The 18,943-nt window shown below is 40.5% G+C and overlaps 1 protein-coding gene across 6 annotated transcripts in view; it reads right to left on the minus strand.

Moving 5' to 3' along the window:
• Positions 1–1,544: 1,544 nt before the first annotated feature.
• HECA (hdc homolog, cell cycle regulator) overlaps positions 1,545–18,943 on the minus strand; it is a 35,152-nt gene continuing 17,753 nt past the window's right edge. Inside the window, exons 3-6 of one of the 6 annotated variants that reach the window (XM_044423541.1) lie at positions 16,571–16,725; positions 14,017–14,058; positions 2,475–2,590; positions 2,293–2,356 (exon numbers count right to left, since the gene is read on the minus strand). In XM_044423541.1, coding sequence (XP_044279476.1) covers positions 2,504–2,590; positions 14,017–14,058; positions 16,571–16,725 — 284 coding nt within the window. In that variant the 3' untranslated portion in view covers positions 2,293–2,356; positions 2,475–2,503. The other 5 variants (XM_044423548.1, XM_044423537.1, XM_044423551.1 and 2 more) reach the window with 5 other exon arrangements.

The following is an 18,943-nucleotide window of genomic DNA, read 5'->3' on the forward strand; positions in this document are numbered from 1 at the left end:
TCGTTGTGATATACAACATCTCCGTATTCAGCCTGGATGTCGAGTAGAAACTGTTGAAACTGGTGGTGGCACAGGGCTTTGGAGAGAATATAATTAATAGCCTTCATCACCGGTTTCATAACATGATCATATTTCAGATGTTTGGCACAGAGAACTTGTTGGTGAACAATACAGTGGAGTTTTATAGCTTTGCCTCCTTCTTCGCTGACTTTGTTACAGACTAGGGTTGATCATCCACTTTGCTCACCAGCCACGGCAGGTGTGCCATCCGTAATAATCCCAGTGACTTTATTCCATGGTAGTTTCATGTCATCTACAGAGGAACAAACAGAAACAAATAAATCTGTTCCTCTTGTTTGGTCCTTAAGGCTCTGGAGGTCAAGTAGCTCTTCACTCACGTTCATGTCATTGTCCACTCCTCTCAAAAAAAATAAATAACTGAGCGGTGTCAGATGCATCCGTGCTTTTGTCGCAGGCTAACGAAAAAAAGTCAAACTGAATATCAGATGAAACATCTTCAGTTCTCCATACCACAGTGTTACGAGCCAGGCAAACATTGGCAAACTCTTGCTTCTTCTCAGGACAAATTTTCTCCACCATTTTCATCACACAGTCTTTAATAAATTCACCCTCAGTAAAAGGTTTGCAGTGCTTGGCAATCAGCGTTGCCACCTCATAACTCGCCTTTGTGGCATTTTCATTGACTCACGGGCTCTTGTGAAAAAGCGCTGCTGTGCCGTTAAAGCAGCTTCCAGTTCCTTCAATTTTTCGCCACATACGTTCCCAGTTAGCTTGTTGTAGTTAGCATGCTTTGTCTAGTAGTTCCTCTTGATATTGAATTCCTTGATAACAGCCACAGTCTCTTGGCAAATTAGGCAGACACAGTTGTTTCGTATTTCAGTGAAAAAATACTCCAATTTCCACTTGTCCTGGAAGTGGCGGCCCTCGCTGTCAACTTTCCTTTCTTTAGTTACAGTCGCCATTTTAGAAATGGGCACACAAGCCTTGTGTCACAAGGGTCATGTGGCGAGAGTGCTGACTCAGGTCTACTGCCATCTTTCTCTGCGGTGGCGCCCAACCTATGCAATTCACTCCCCAAAGAGGTCCGCCTGGCACCGTCGTTACTGGTTTTTCGGCGCCAGGTAAAGACCTTTTTATTTAAACATCATTTCAATTGTTAAAACATATGATCTGGCCAGGTTAACTTCTTCTTCCTTCTCTTTCTCCTCCTATATTTTTATTTTATACTGATAATTTTAATTTTATATTTGTAAATCAATGTATTTTTTGTATTTTTGTATTTAATGGTAATTTATTATGTACTATTGTATTTCAATGTATTTTATCATGTTGTAAGCCGCCCCGAGGTTTCGGCAAGGGGCGTCATAGAAATGTTATAATCATCATCATCATCATCATCATCTTCTGGTGAAATATAACCACCAGCCTTGAAGGAGCAGGAGGCAGCAGGGGACAGCTGCGGGAACCGCTGTGCGGTGAAGGGAAAAACGCCAGCCAGTGGATGAGTGACAGGCTGAGCCGGCGGGGAGAAGAGGCTGCGGGCCACTCAAAATTTGAAAACGGGCCACAATTGGCCCCCGGGGCAGACTTTGGACATGCCTGGGCTAAATCAATGAAAACGCTGACTCAGTAAAATGGTAGCTGTAACTTTTTTTTTTAAATAGGCATGAGTATTGGAACCAATCTGGATGACTTCATGCCAACAATGGTTCTATAGAAAGAATAATAATGATAATTCATCATAAGAGTAGTTGAAAAATAGGGCAGTATATATTTAAGGGGATAGCCAGTTCACTGCAGAGCAGCTTGCATGCACTGTAACCTTTAGCATTGCCTCAGTGCATATATTGCACTGATTTCAAGAGGGAAGTACAAAATAAGGCCACTGGCCTGTCTAGAACAAAGAGGTCAAACAACAGAAGTCTGTGGCAGTGCCTCAAGAGGCCTCAGGGCTTTGTGTGTTATGCAGGTGGGGCTGGGAACCTGGTGGAGCTGAGAAAATATAAAAAGGTAGAGGCCTTATTGGGGTTCTCTGACTGTGCTAGAGTGTCAGATGGGTCAAGTTGCAAAACAGTTTCTGCAGCACCAAGATCCAGCAAACAAGAAGAAAGGTAGGATTTTAGCATTTGGCTTCAGTTTTTACTTGTTGAGAAAGGCTATTCCTGAGCAAGACATTGAAAGCCTTCACAGAAGGATATTTAATTTTCATTCTCGCCTTATTTTTCTGGGTTCAGCTCCAGTTTATGGAGTCCAGCAGATGTTAGAATATTGTTCCTACTTTAAACAGCATGTGTGCATGAATGCAGAGACACCACTCCAGCCATTTTGATTTTATCTGTGGAGATAAAGTAAAAAAGAAGAAACTTTGTATGCAACTTTGTATGCAATGGAGAAAAATCAACCAAAAATCAAGCATCAATTGTTCCTTGTCAAACCAGAATAAATCATCATACCCAAAAGAGAAGTAAGAATAGTAAAGAAGTCATGGAGAACATGATAGCCAGCAAACTTGGTTCTGTGGTGGAAATGGCACCTGGACGCTTCTCCATGCCGGAATAACTGCCTTGGCCTACAAGATACAGAAGCTTTTTACATTAACCAGAGAGCAAATCTGCAAGAATAGATTGTCTAGCAGCTGTCCTGTGAAATTGTGAGTCACATCATCTACCTTGCTACTTGTACCAGTTTTGGTGTGCCCCAGAAACCTCCATGATGAAGGAAAACTCGAGCCTAGGAAAGGTCAGGGACAGCTGAAACTGTTTTTCTACTGTAGGAACTGCATGTAACTATTCCATATTATCTACTAGCAGAAGTGGAGACTCTTAAACCTGCTCTAAACTCGTCTCAGGGTGCCTCTCCTATTAGTTCTAACAGTTCTGTATCCATTCAATTATCATGGTTTTCCCCAAAGGTTACTGCAAACCAGAAACCAGTGAAACAGTTGAAAATGTTCTGTTCAAAATCACAAGGACTCTCTTACCAAAACCCAATCCAAAGATTTCCCAAAGAGAAGGAATACTTGTTAAACCCATTTTCAGTTTGTGGCATCAGCTCCAGTGCTACCCTTTGCTCATATTCAGAATTAACAATCCTGGTTAACGAACCATGCGCATTGCCTTGAAAAAGCTAACGCAAAATTGTGCTAGTATTTATGAAGTTGGGCCTAGGCTTTATCATCATTCATTTTGAATCCCTGACCTGAACGCAGTACCTGTTTGTTCACCTAAGTTCCAAACACCTGTTAGCTCCTGGGAGGCCCAAATGCACCACACCTGACCTATCCATGGAAACAGCGAATGTTTGAATAAGGACACAACAGCAGAAGCAGGTTTCATACCTTGATCTCCACAGGCAAGTGATTCATCGCCTTAATCTCTCAAAGCTGCTATTTTCTTAGTTTCAATAGTAGGGTGTAACACTGCTGGTGCTGGCAGATGCTATTGTTGGAAGCCGGGTGGGGATGCTTTATGAATGACTTTGGTATGTATGGCCCTTTACACCATACAAAACTAAATTCAATAATGAAGCCATCTACCAAAATAGGAAGTGTGGAGAGCTGGCTGCAAACATCCAGGAATACCAAGCTCTTTTATTTTAGGAAAGTGGCTTTCGAACACTTTAAAAAATTTAAAGCAACTTGACACTTGTTTTCTGCACTGTTACGCTGTATGTTTTCTAAGGCTGTCTTCCCCTTCAAAATGAACACACACCTAAATACCGTAACTTAAGAGTGTGCAAATGTTTCTCTGTGTCATCATTAGAACCAGTAACTGAATAATGGAAAACTATGAGCAGAAACCTTTGTTTTCCTAGCTGACATACTGAGCCTTCTCGCTTAACCTGAACTGTATTTGGTATGTCTCTTTGGCTACAATCTGCAATCAGTACTCTCATTAGCCTACTTTCCTATCCATAATAATTTCTATTAGCCTAATACTAGCCCAATACTGGGGAGAATAGAAATATATTGGTACATTTAAATTGCCACTATATTTACTGTGAGTCCCCATAAATGGTCTGCCAAATGCAATTTGCATTTGCGACTTTTTTTCTTCAGCACCATGTCAAATTACCAAAATCCTGACTGATGCAATTGATTCTCTCCCACAGTCTAATAGAAACAGATCTGATAGAAGCCCATTTGGGAACTATTCAAAACGTTCCAGAATGCTGAGCCCACAAATCACAACAGGTCTAACATGACCATGAAACTTAAGTTGTGTGGTGTAACCCATTTTTCTGCAATTGGAAATATGTTCAATAAATATATTAGAAAATGTAAGTAGGGGCCTCTATACACCCAGCGCTTTCAATCAGGGTGAAGAGGTCTGCCAGTTTAAATGGTCCACATTTCAGTACTATTTCTCCAGTAAGAGCAATCCACATGAGCAGTTGATGCCAATGTGCTCACCTTGTCCCTAACGAACTTAACTACTGCCTCTAAATGTGGACAGCTTCAGTGGGGGGAGGGGGACACTAATCAAATATAGTGGGTTCTTCTATTTGGTCAGAAACTATATGCCTGCAAGAGGAAACTTAAAAGAACACACAATACCTGAAAGTTTTCCCTGGAAGAAAATTAAGACCTTTGGTGGATCTGAACTAGAAACATGGTGTAATTATCCACTGCCACGCTGTTGTGGTCTCAATCCAATCCAAGGCCCCACAGCTATTACTTTTTAAACACACACAAGGGAGACGCTAATCATGGATTTGCACATCATCTTTCGCTTGGCTCTCACTGTTATGATCATGCCATTCCCTGGGCAGAATGTATTCATAACAGATGACTTCACAGTAAGGCTCTCAATGTAACATTAGCAAACATCTTAACTAGCTTGGGCAAAGGAAGAGTTGCATGAGCAGTAAGTAGACCTGAAACTACTATGGCATAAACCCTTTGCATAGGTGAAAGGTGTGCAGCCAGTGCTTTCTGGTTATAGTTCCCATGATGGCATTTCCTTCACACTGTGAGACAAGCTACTAACTAGTTCTAAAATTGGTATGAAACAGTGGCCTTGATTTTATCAGTAAATATGGAAGAAAGCATCAGGTACACACATGGTAACAGGTACATATATGCCAACAAACTATTTCTTTGGGTGAAAAGGCTGTTAATAACAGTCACAAGGCAGTTCCCTCATGTGATCTACACTGTACTGTTCTCTTGAGTATGATTACAATGTGTTAAATCCAACATTACATGAGCGGAAATCTTCTTGCTCTCCTATTTGCAGCCCTCACATACTTCCAAATCTTCTATTTCTGGAAGAACACGAAGGACTGCAGAAAAGTCCAGTCCACCAATTTCTGTTCCACTGATAGAAGAGCAATCACTGGATCTAACCCACTGGATTTATCTCCACTGCAAATTGAGCAGTATGGACTTTATAAACTACACTGCATGTTGTTTATAACAATGGATGTTCTTCCTTAGGCCTAAAGGTACTAGGAGGATGGCAAAGAATCAAGAATGACATGAGGATGAGTTGGGTTTTAACGTTGATTTAGGGAAGTGTTTTAAGAATTGTCTAAACAATGCTTCACAAAAGATAGCCAAAGAATCCTTGCAGTATTGTGTAGACTAGGATAACGCAAAGCAGTACTACTACAGAAGATTTGAGATATCTCCTATTAATCAAAAGGAAGCAACTGATTTTAGCTATATTTCAATGAGTAATTTTTCCTCTTATAGTAAGGATGTTTAAATCCAATTTACCCAAGTCTGATAGTCCAAAAGGTTCTACTATTGGCTTTTTCAGCATTTTTGCCATTACCCACCTTAAAAATACTATTTTGTTATAAATCCAAGATTTAAACAAATTGTAGGAACAGAGCCACAAGACAGGCGAGGTTGCATGGCGATTTAGCTGTAGATGATCACAGCATGTGAGACCACACAATATGCTTCCTGTTCACTGATCCAGAAGTTTCCTTCTACATTTATACATGCATGATTTATCAGCTATATAGCAATTCTTAGGGAGTTAATCCAAAACTATTTTCACACATCTATAGATGTCCATCTTTTTTTACAGATGCCTGTCCTGGCCTTCCTGATGTTCAAAAATATCTTCCTTTCCATCTGATACTGCAACAACTTCTTTCTCTGAAGATTGGGTTATTCACAAGCAAGCTCCCTTATTTTTCTTTAGTCTGCCCAGTAACAATAATTCCGTGGGCAGATCACACAATGGCAAAAGAATAAAAACACAATAACAACATACAACAATAAAAATAATCAGCTCAGAAACCAGCCATTTTCACATCCTATAGGAATTTAAACATTCAATTATAAGATCTAACAACTAAAGTATTTAAGAGAGGTGTCTTCGTATGTAACCAAAAATGGAACAATCCAGGCAGGTCGTCTTGGGAAGGCATCTTATAACTGGGAATGCTTCTCCCTTGTAGCTCATAGTTACCTAAATACATACAATTATACATCATTCACATCTTTTTAAACACACGGACATTAATCAGGCTCTAAGGTAACAAACTTACTGGGAAGTAAGTCCCATAACACTTAATAGGATATAATTCTGGGGAGACATTGCTCTGCAAAACACATTCAGCCAGAAAGTGTTGAATGGGAAAGTGGCCACTGACTTGTATGAATAATCTCACTAATTAAAGATGTTGCTTTTTTTCCCTCAATTCAGTAGAACATGGAAACCCTCTACTGAGGAACCCTTCTGAGGCAAAAGCATTCATATGGAATTCCGTTCCAGAGTCATGTGAGAAAACTTCTATGATATAAGCACTCACAAAATATCATCTCTTTTTAAAAATCCTGATATATTTTGGAATTATGCTTCCATGTTCTCTCATACATCTTTAATCTGTAGTTGTTAGTAACTTCCTCAGTATTCTCCCTTCCCCAACACCTCATTGCAATTTGATGCACTGGATCATTAAGATTATGCTTCCTGTGGAGCAAACAGTTCTTAAGTTACACTTCTGGAATTCCACAAACTCTTGTTCTTTCCTATAGTCAACCGATCCATTTCTCAATACAATAGTCACATCTATGAACTCTTTTACCTACCATTGCAGCTTTTAAGATCAATACAATATTGCAATTGTTCTTATTGCTTCACATCTAGTGTTTTCAATTTTGAATATTCAAATGCTCAGTTGCATTTTATTGCATTTGTATTTCATGTTGTATTTTTATTATTGTGACTGCAGAAAACAAAGAATTCCTGTGAACTGTCCAAAGAGCTTCAGCATAGAAGGGGGGGGGGTTGATGATGATGATGATGAGGAGGAGGAGGAGGAGGAGGAATTCAAGTGCTTCTGATAAGGTTCTAGGCACTCTGACCACAGCTGCAATAGTAAACATATCCTGTGACTTAAGTTGTAACTTAATTCCTAGTAACTGGTTCCAATGTGATTACTGGTATGATCAAATCATCTCCGCAGTGAAGCTTCATGGGTTATCTTGGGTCAGTTATCCTCTCACACCACAGGATTCTTATCATGATAAAATGGGACAGTCCTATGAACGCTTCTCTGAAATACTTGGAGGAAGAGTGAGATAAGAATGTGAATATAGCAAAAAGTATCTAAGCAGGCTCAGACTGTGACATTAGGCTGATGGTACAATACCAAACAATTCTATACAATGTTGTGTGCTCCTATTTGCATCTGTTTAAAACAACCACAAACACAATCCACTGAGATTTATTATTTTAATACAGAGAAATCACAACCAAAAAACGGAACACCACACAAAAATGGCATAACCAATTAAATTTCATCAACATTCATTTGTTATGTACATATTCTTTCCCCTGCAAAAGTGCAATCCAAAACTGGGCTTTGTTTCTTTTTTGGAAAAAAGGCTTTTTTCTGACAAATGTAATATGGCTGGTATTGTGGCCTCACAACACTTTGCCCTTGAATACCTCGTACATAAAAATCAGAGAGAAATGAAGATAAACTTGCTACATGTCTTCCTATCAAAAGAACACACTGACAGAATCACATGTTGCCTCAAACCTTGCTCACAAAAAATCACTTATATGTTACATTTTCAGCAAAGGCCACGATCCAACACAGTCTTAGGTGCACTTAAGTTTTAGGGAGGCGATCCTCTGCATGTTTAGACAGGAAGAGAACGTCCTACACTGGGAAGTACTGAAATGTGTAGGCCATTTTTGTCTAAATATGCACCCTAAATATGCCCATGTTTGTTTGTGGCCACAGATTGAAGTATGGCTCTGATATTTAAAATTATGCTGGTATTACACTGCTTAGGCCCATCTGTGCATTTTGCTTTCCTTTTTCCTTAGAAAGGGCTGAATTTAGGTGTATTACCATCTGAATATATTTTACAGCAATAGCAGTCAGCTTCTATTTGTAGCTAACAAACAGTATTTTCATTTTGTTAGAGGGATATGTGTGTGCATCCTAAATACAGTTTTCTGTCATAACTGTTGGTATATCTTTTTAATACAGGTACCTCAGTAAATAAAAGCATCCTCATGTCCAGGGGAAAAAAACCTTTCCTGGTGAGATGAAAGAATTTAACAGCTTATTTTCTACTGTATACTAAAGTTAATTCTGGTAGAAAAGTAAAATTCCCAAATGTGGAACAACCCGAAGTTCAATAGCATGGGCAAAATTGCAGAGATTTCAGAATGGAAGAAATATTTTCTAGGTACAGTACAATATATATCTCTCTTGCACACTGATTTTTGCCTGGCTAGTACAACATACCACGTGTGAAGCTGTTCAGGAAGTAACACTGCATAGGTCAAAGGTAGCCACTGCTTACCTGGCAGGCACTCTTCCTGTCAGGAAATAGGAGCAGGAATTGCATGAAGGAGAGGTGAGGAGAAACGCTATGCCCTGCAGACTCGGCCTGGCAAGGGGGAAAGGTCCAGAAGCAATTTGCGGCCCACCAGTTGGCCAATCCAACCGAAATGCATTATGTCAAGCAATTCAACAAAAAAAGCTAGTACAATTCAGATCTTTGTCAACCAAGGAAAATTGCCTTTGGGAGGCATTTTTAATATTTCAAAAATAACTTGGGTTCTAGACAAACAAGGTTCACTTTGATGCTAACATACATTAGACAGTTGTATGTGGTATTAAAAATCAGCTAAAGCAAAGAAACTGTTTATGATTTTTCTTTACTAGAAAATAATGAAATGCTCTCATGTGCAAGACATTGTAGCACACAAGGCCCAATTATACCTTTTACTGATCTCTCTCTCTTGCTTTCCATCTCTCAGCACAATTCTTGGTTTAGTCCCTTACCCTACATATGTCCTTTAAGAACAACCAACATTTCTGTAAATTCTCTTTCTACTTGGCTACCCAAACAAAAACACTTCTGCAGAGAGAGCTTGGCTGACATGGAAACATAACCATTACATCCCATATGCCCCAACGTGCATATAGCCAGATCCAACAAACAGAATGAGCTCCACATGAGAGTTGTTGCTCCATTTTTTTCAATACTGAGGGATGCTAGACATGTGCAACAGAGTGCTGTAAAAGAAATTATCCTTGTCATAAAGGAAAACAAGGCATTAGAAGAGTTCAGGCTTGGGATTCCAGACTAGTTCCTTAACTTTACCTATTTATTAAAGGCAAATTTAACTTATACTATACCACTTCCCAGACCACAAACATTAACACTTCTTTGGACTGAATCTCTTTTCATGGTCAAATGTAGTCCTGCCCTTCTGATTTAAGCCCCAATTACCCTCTGGTAGGAACTGACACCCTAATAGCCCAGTCCAGCCTCCTGTCAACCCAAAGCTATGAAAAGTGTATGGAGAGCCTGATGGCTACAAGAATAGTGCTCCCTGGTAGTCCATGCTGAGAGGTGGCCTGGCGAACCCTCCGTCCCATCCTCAAAGTGATCTTCTGAGAAGAGCCTTGAATGTACAACCTGCAGAACAGAAATGCCTGCCATCTATGCATTTCAGCAGGTGCATAAAGTATGCCCACAGATGCAGTATCAGCTTTTTTATGATTAATACACATAGTGATTAATCAGATCTCAAGCAAAGATGCAAGCTCAGAATGAACTTCAGGCCTCAAGCAGTAAATATATCGTTATAGAGCTATCAGCATTCTTCTTATGCAAAAAGGTCAGGGCAACATGATCTGAAATCCATGCAAAATGGCAAAATTATATGCAGTATGCCAACTGCAAGATAAATAGCATCTCAAAATGCTTGCACATAAATATCCAAATCAGCTGAAAGCAAGTAAATATTTAATTATACTTGACTTGTCTTGAGTAATTAAGAACATTTTTAAAGTGAGTATCCTTGAAAGTTAGAATTCTAAGTAGCATTATTTTAAATATAATACATAGTACTTTGTATGCTGTGCAAGCAGTTAAGGCTCTTTCAGGGATGGGACATTTTAAATTAAGCAGAAGACCTATTTTATCAGACATTATACCATGTGCTTTATTATTTTTTTGCATTCTTTGGAGGACGTGTAACTTCTTTTCAATTCTTTCTTGTCGTAAGTACATTGGAGGGTTCCCCTATCAGGAAACTGTATTTTGCTAAACTATACAATGAGTTCACATGACATGGCAACCCCTCATGAGTAGCTAACACAATGGGATGTCATGTTACACGAATCTGGAGTGCTTCTTGTACAGTGACTGGCTCTGGAGCAACAAGATCCTCATGGTTTGTTCTAGAAGTTGCTGGGCACAATGGATTGTCATATTGTCCAAGCCTGGAAAACCAATCTATTGTGGGTCCAGAGAGGTTGTGAATGAGCCACTCAGCAAGAGAGTGCTGCTCTTGCTGAGCTCACCTGTATCTCCAACAAATAAGAGCCTCTCTGTTGATGCCCAAACATCACTCTGGGACAACATCCATGGCTTCCTGTCTTCACTCCGATGGTAACCACTTGCCACAGTCACAGCCACCACTTTCACACACATGCACCTACTTTTGGGGACTTTTCACAATGTCTCCCAGTGAGAGCCAGCGATGGCCCCCTCAAAGAGCTCAAGCAGCACACTGGAGTGGCCATCACTGCTTCGTCTCCTTTTTAAAAATAATTTATCTTTTAGGCACCAGAAAACTGTGCAAACATTTTCACAAATTTAAAAAAAAATGTTTTTTGGATCAGTATTTCAGAAGTTTGACTAGCCAAAATGTAAAAACTTGCCTGGTCACTGTCCTGGTAAATGTCTCCTGTCAAAGTGCAAGAAGCAACATCCATGGAGACGGACAAAGCGAGGCTACAAATATGTTGATTTTTCACTTTGCTGTTGTCTTGGTAGCTGCATATGAAATCACAGCTTCTTTCCAGGGTGGGCTGTCAGCTGTGCAAACTCAGCCAGTCTATAAGCCAATATAGGGGCCACATTGATTACATGCATATTACAGTTTACTGGGTGGCAGTCAATGGCTTAAGGTTAATCTAGAACGTACATTGGAGGACTGTGATTAGATCACCCCAAATAATTTTCTTCCAGAAGCAGCTTGGGGTGAGAGATTTTGACTAGGGCTGCATTGCATGCAGTGGTGTATAACATTCTCTCCCCATCCAAATTAACCATGTTCCACACCTGCTATTAGCTAAGGAGCATAACACCTACAGACACCCTTGCTGTACCTGTATGCATTTCCTATTGAAGCTAGTATCACCTCCAGAAACCACTGGGGAAGGCTAGATCCCACCACTAACTTGCTGTTCTCCATTACAAATTGCCACACATACATGCAGCTGTTGCTAGGAAAGAACATTACACGGGGAGACCCAATAATACATCTCCAATATAATGTCCTATTTGGCCCTTACAGCTAACTTAGAGAAAATAACGCTATCCACTCTTCTTAGGAAATAATTTTATGAATATAGTCTCATAAAGCTGTACTCCATTTTCAAGTAAATTACTCATTACTAATGTCGAGAGATCTGTACATAAAAACAATACTCAAGACTACCAAGTTTCCAAAGATTTAACATTTTCTTCCTTTAAGAAAAAAGCCTTGCACAAAAACACTGATAAGCGAACAATGACACTGATCAAAATACAAATCCTTGTGCATTTTTGTTAATAAATCTCACTGATTGCAAAAATCAATGTTTTACATGTTACATCAAAGTGCCATTTTTAAAAAGATGTTTTAAAATAAGTTATAATCTACCTTCATACACCTAGGTTCAAGGGCAGATTCCAAAAACATGGAACAATTTTCAAGACCCCAAGGGGGCTTCAGGCTTGCCTTTTTCTAACAGCAGCACTCACAAAGTGCTACTGCAACAGTGGGACACTGTTGAAAGAGTTAGTGCCAGTCCCTTCCATAAAGCTAACCAGTACTTTGGAACCTTCCTTCTGCCATGAAAAGGCAGGCTAGCTGATTCCACCATGCCTGTTTATACATGACCCTACATACATGCATACCATTGCAAGGTATGCCTGCCCCAGAAATTTTTTTCACAGGATATGTGACCAAAATGTGAATTGCTAGTACATTCTGGGTTGTGTCTATGATAACGGCTATAGTTAAAGGTTATGTTCTTTAAAATGTAGCACTTTGTTTTAGTGTAGCTCTCTCCATCTACAGTAAAGGTGCAATCTCCCAACTTATTCACACAATGGCAGCCTGGTAAATCACATGAAACTATGGAATCCCTTTACTTTATACCTCCTTTACCACCACAGTGCAAGGAGAGAGAAGAATCAAACCAAAATGAAAATAACGGCACAAGAATAGTTCTGATGCTGATACCCTATTCATCATCACAGATTTTCAGTGAGCATAATCATCTTTCTCCACACCACAAGAAAGCCTAAATGCCTGCAAATAAGCTGAAATAACACAACTTATTAAGATCTCAAGCTTGTTTTGGTAGAAGCAACTTCCCTGACTGCTAGAATTATAATGTTAGTGGAAACAGTATGATCTGTCAGTGAGAGCAACTATGATTATCAAATATATACTCCAGGAAGACACTATGCAAAAATAAGGTTTTTTTTTTTTTAACAGTGCATTTTCTGACATCGCATTACATTCATCTGTCAACATTTAGATTTCCTCTTCAGAGGAAAACAAGCACAACTTATACTATCAAGATCTGATCTTGCTCCCAGGAATGACAATGACAAATCCATCAGGGAACAAAAACATGAGGAGTTTTATCTTCTGAAAGAGGCACACACAGGAACAATCTCAGAGAACTGTTGGTTTCACAGCCATCTAGTATGATCACCTACCTCATTCAGACATAGCAAATGCACAGAGAGGATCTGAGCATAAATGTGAGGTTTGTGGATTCATCAACGGAAGATTATGCTACTTCAGATCCTGCAGTATTCCTCCCGCTCTTCCTCCCATGTTATACTAGGCCTTGAACTATACTTGAGCAAATGGAGCAAGGGCAGAAAAAACCACTTAGTGCTCCTGCATCTAGAGCCAATTTATCATGTCCTAAAGATATATGCCATCCATCTGGATAGGCCGTCACACGATTTCCCTTTCCACCACTTCAAGCAAAGATTTCCCCTCCTCTCAAAATCAACCAAACAAACGAAGAACCAGATACTGGTTTTCCATAACTTCTCTGTGTCTTGACATGATTATGCCCTGGTTAAAACAAGAGTCTGAACTGAATTTTCTTTCTCTGCTTGAGCGAATGTGGAGTGGGAAAGACAGTCTGCTGCCCCATTACCAACCTTCACTGAAATCATGTGGTCTTAAAGACACATTATCTACACAGGAACACACATACACAATCACACAAAGCTGCTGCACTTTCTTTCAGTTAGGAAAAAAAATAGGTCCCCCTTCCCCTCACAGAACAGATCTTATAAAAGATATGTAAAATAAAAGGAACAATACTCATAAAATAGCTATTACTATGGCAAAGCTTTTGTCAATAAGCCTCCAGAACTTTAAACGAAGAAAAGGGTTTCACAAAATGATAGTCCAAGTTTCCACAGTGTGGACACTGCTGAACGTTGCTGTATTCTGAGAAATACTGCATCCCAATACGTACATCTATAACAGGTTTCCCACAGTGTTTACAGTTCAGTCGAGCCTGTAAAGGGGCAGAGGGAGGGTGAGAGAAGAAAATAAAACAGAGTGAATACTAAACGCATCACACCGTGTTTGCCTGCTCATGAAAATGCATCTCCCAGGCATTTGCTCACTATGACACAGCATGTGACTACCTGTGCTGAAACATGGCAGGAAAGGCAAGGGAACTGATCAGGCACCCTCGCCTCCGACCCCAAGGAGGCTTCTGGAGCAGGAGGGAGTGCCCAGCCCACGCTTGGGCAGCAGCAGGGAAATCAGCTGGGTGGAGCTGGAGAAAGAAGCAGTTGCACTCAGTTGATTCCCCTGCTGCCCTCCACATGCCTGAGAGGAGTCCACTGTGTATGCAAGCAGCAGGGAGGATAATCAGTTGGGCACCAGCACACAATCTGGGCAACACACTGGCTTATCCCCCTTGCCCCCCGTTCTTGCTCCTGCTTGCAAGAGAGGCAGCTCCTGAATGCCACCCAGCGGAGTGCCTGCTCCTGCTCCAAAAAGGATCCTGAAGGCAGGAGGTGGGCAATACGGCAGCTACCAGTGAAGCTCTCTGGCTAGCCACTTGGCAAAAGCAGCAACGGCCATTCTTGCCAAGCGTGTCTCTGGTTCTGGCCTTCATACCACAATGGGTTGTTTTTTCCAGGTATGGATGACAAAAGAAGCCACTCTGAAATACGATGACAGTATTAAGACACCATGACCGAGCAACAAGCATCTGGGAAGTGCTGAGCAAGAGCTTTGAAAACCACCACATCCTACATATAGACACCTTTTTACCTACACCTACCTTTCATACTTGCCTGAAGGTATATATGCCCAAACATTAAAAGTATTAACAACTAAGCACAAGCCCCATTGTGATGGAAACTTTATTGATTGGCACATGGGAGCCGCCTAACACCGAGTCAGGCCACTGTTCCATCCAGCCCAATACAGTCAATGTAGGTAGACAGTGGCTCTCTAGAGATTCAGACTGGAGGTTTTCTAGCCCTCCCTGGATATGTTGAAGACCACACTGGGGACCTCCCACATGTTGGAACACTATGGTTTGGACCTACTTAATTTTGATATGGGATCCCACAGAATCACCTCTGCACAAAGCTAATCAGGGAGGCAATCCAAAGATGCCACTAAGGTGCCACAAATAGGATCTACACTTGCTGAATCAGTGCCTGGAATGAGTACTGGATTGGATGTGGGCCAACACACTGAAACTGAATCCAGATATAATGGGAGGTGGTTGAGGCCCCATCGGTGAGGGTATTCAAAGATAGGCTGGACATGCACATGGTAGGTATTTCATGAGCAGAGCAGGCTGGAGCTAGATGGCTCGGGAGACCCCTTCTAACTTGATTTGTTTCTCTGATTATCTGACAGTCAGCAATTCACCTGTTCAGAGTGAGACTGCTCAACCTATTCCTGGAGTGAAACTATCCCTTTTGAGGTTTGTCCTCTGGGGCTCTTCCCAGATCCAGCACTGTCACTGGAGGTCTCGATAACCCATGTGGCAGGGAATGCTTTTCACTGGATTTGGCTGCTATACCAGCTACAGCTTCTCCCAGAGAGAGCCTGGTCACAATTATGCAGCAGCACCTATGAACAGCTACTGCAACACATCATGCATGGTGCTGCATTTGACGGCTGATCGCAACTTCAGTTAGCTCACAATACAGCTGCCAGATTGTTGCCTGAAATTGACAGGTACCATTCTCTCCAGAACTGAAAGAATTGCATGGGTTTTCAATACATTTGTGAGTGCTGATTTCCAAAGAAGTTAAATTTATTAATTTGATTATTTCCCAAAGATTCATTAGCCACTCTTTTGTTCCACCGCAAGCATTGAAATATTTTAGATCCAACTAGATCCAACTACCTCTACAACTGTAACTTTTTGTTGAATTATATAAAATACAAAGTCTCAAATGAGTTTAATTTTTTCCTCTTGCAAGGAACCTAGAGTGGTTAAGTCCTCTTCTTTCTCTTTCATCCTCACAACAAACCTAACCCTGTTCTGCTAAGAGTTGGTGACTGGCCCAAAACCCCTGAAACTTTCTTGACCAAGTAGAGACTTGAACCCAGGTGCCCTAGTCCCAGTCCATCACTATGCCATACTGGCTTTCAGAGTAATGAAATATTACACTGAATGAAAAAAGGGGGAAATGAAATATTTATTGGTAACTGTATGCGAAACATTGACAGCACTGATCTCCACTGGTCAGATGAAATTCTGAATCAGCCTGGATCCTTAGGTACCTCTGGCCTGCATCTTCACCAAATCTCTACAGCAAGCAAAAGGGTGCTATTACATTCCTGCCCTGCTTGTGGGCTTCCCACAGGCATCTGGATGAGCACTGCCAAAATGGAAACTGTAACAGACCGACCTTTTGTTTGACCAGCACAGCTCTTAGAATCTTAACGATAATATCCCATACCTTCATCATCTTTCTTCCAAACTGTTTCCCTGCCCTATACCACTTAACATCAATTCATGAAGATCAAATCTCTTTCAGAATACTAACCTGACAACAAGGAGAAGCTGCTAGAATATCGTAAGTGTACATAGTTCCCAGTTGATGCCAGCTTCCATCCCACCGAGACTTGCACTTTATGCAGATAATTTTGTGAACCCCTTCTAAACAGTCTACACAAACAGCATAGAGGTGCATAAGCCTTCCTGTGGAAAGGAAACACAGATTTGAGATAGTACCTATAATCATATTATAAGAGATTGCGCACTGTAACACTGCTAGGAAGATTCTGAATGACATTTTTCTTTAGAAAGTAAAAGAAATTCAGTGTGCATTTTCTAAACTTAAATATATTCTTGACCCTCCTTTATTGTTGTTATTAGTAGTAGTAGTAATAGTAGTAGTAATTTCATTTCTATTCCAACCAAACGCTGAGCTCTCTGGGTGGTTAATGACAATTTACACAAAACAGTAAAATACAATAAAAATAACACAAAATTCAGTACCAAATTAAAAAGAGAACTTCAAATCTTTTGAATAATCACAACATTATCAATAAGCTAGACCTGGTAAGAGAAACACTGCTGCCATAATTCCATATGCCAGTAAAAGGCATTAAATGGCTCAGCATAGAGGGTAAACATATCAGAGCTGGTGCTGGACAGGCCTCAGTGGGGAAATGGTTCCATAATCAGGGGTCCACCACTGAGACAGCCGTCTTCCTTGTCGCCATCAACCAAGCCTCCCTCAGTGGTGGCTCTCTGAAGATCATTACAAATTGCAGGTATTCTGGAACTTTGGAGCTTGCCTGCCCCATGTTTTTGGGAGAAGTAATGTGCTATGGAAATACCATGAATATCTCAGTATATCTACACGGATTCATCAGTAAATACACACATATAAATGACTAAAAAGTGCCCACTATTTCACATACATTAACTCAACCTATATTCCAATTAAAAAGGGCACATGGAGTATGACATACCACTCTTTCAGAATATGAACACATCATGAATACTTTTATCGATAATAAGATTTTAAAAAATTACACAAAGTACCTGAAGTTATCAAAGATGTCTCATAGGGAAAACACTTTACAAGACTGGATATTTTTAAGTGTAGCGCAGGGAAGTGGGAAGAAATATAGTATAGGTTTGTAGGATTTAAATAGCCTTTAAACAGATACAAGAAAAGCTGTGTTCTACTACTCAAAACACTGGTGGTACATTCACAGCAACAAAACTGTAACATTTCCCAGTATGCAGTGGAAGCATCAACTGCTACTGGATGATGGCTGTGCAAGGAGATTTGACTGTGTTTGACAGAACACAGAAAGGAAGGGGCAGGGAGGGAAAGGAAAGGTACCTAAGGTCTTGATGTAAACCTTAGTGAAAACTTCCAAAAACAGGACAGAAGGTTGGAGTGGCAGCTCCTAAAAACTGTAACTCTACACAGGCTGCCCACACGTCAGCCCTAATGATAGCCCTAATGATAGGGCCAGACAAGTTCCTGGAGCCATTGCCTTCCCATATTTTCTTTCTCAAATCCAAGTTCTTTTTCATCACTGTCTAGTAAGTCAGAATAGAAATGCAGTCTCCATTTGCGATCCACACCCTTCCTTTAATAGGAGTTACAATTAACCCTAGCTTATTATCATTCAACACAAAGATGCGTACTGGATAACTCAAAAGCTGGTACTTTGTGACTGACCAGTGGTTATTCATTATAAAAGTATTAACCTACTATTATCATTTCAGTGTGTCCAAAGTATAAAGCATTTATTATTTATTTTAGGGGAACTGTAATGATAACTTTCTTTCCAAAAACCAGGGAAATTCACTTAAACTAGGAGCTAAGCCTAATGCCAAAACTATGTGAGCCCTTCAATGAACAGTAACAATACCTTGCGATCACATACTGTGCTTGCTTGCAACTTTTCCTGTCTGTATTCTGGCTCTTACAGGCCCAAGTCCAAAAGGGGATGTTGGAGTACCTGGGATCAAGAAGGACACCCCACACTATCCTGGTTATGTATTGCCTTACAAAGTCTATAAGCCTTACGGTATTATTACAAGGCTCCACCTGTGAGCTCAACAAGGCCTGTTTGTTGCTTACACCTGTAGTTGCTAAGTCATTAGCAACCTCTTAGCTACTAAGCCAGAAAAGACCTCATCAGCCACTGCTTAATGCATCCTGCCACCAGAAAGCAATCAACAGGCCTGGGTCAATGCAGGAACGATTCTTCCTGCAATATGGATAATGAGGCATGTCTGTCAAAGCTTCCAATGTATGGACTCTGCAGAGCTTAAGCCAGAGTAAACTAGCCTTAACTCTGGCCTTAAACCAGTTAGTTCATATCATTCATTTGTCTCATATATTCCTTCCTTCCTTCCTTCCTTCCTTCCTTCCTTCCTTCCTTCCTTC

The sequence above is a fragment of the Varanus komodoensis genome, unplaced genomic scaffold (assembly GCF_004798865.1).
Source record: "Varanus komodoensis strain SLA01 unplaced genomic scaffold, ASM479886v1 scaffold1, whole genome shotgun sequence".
In the NCBI taxonomy this organism is placed as follows: domain Eukaryota; kingdom Metazoa; phylum Chordata; class Lepidosauria; order Squamata; family Varanidae; genus Varanus; species Varanus komodoensis.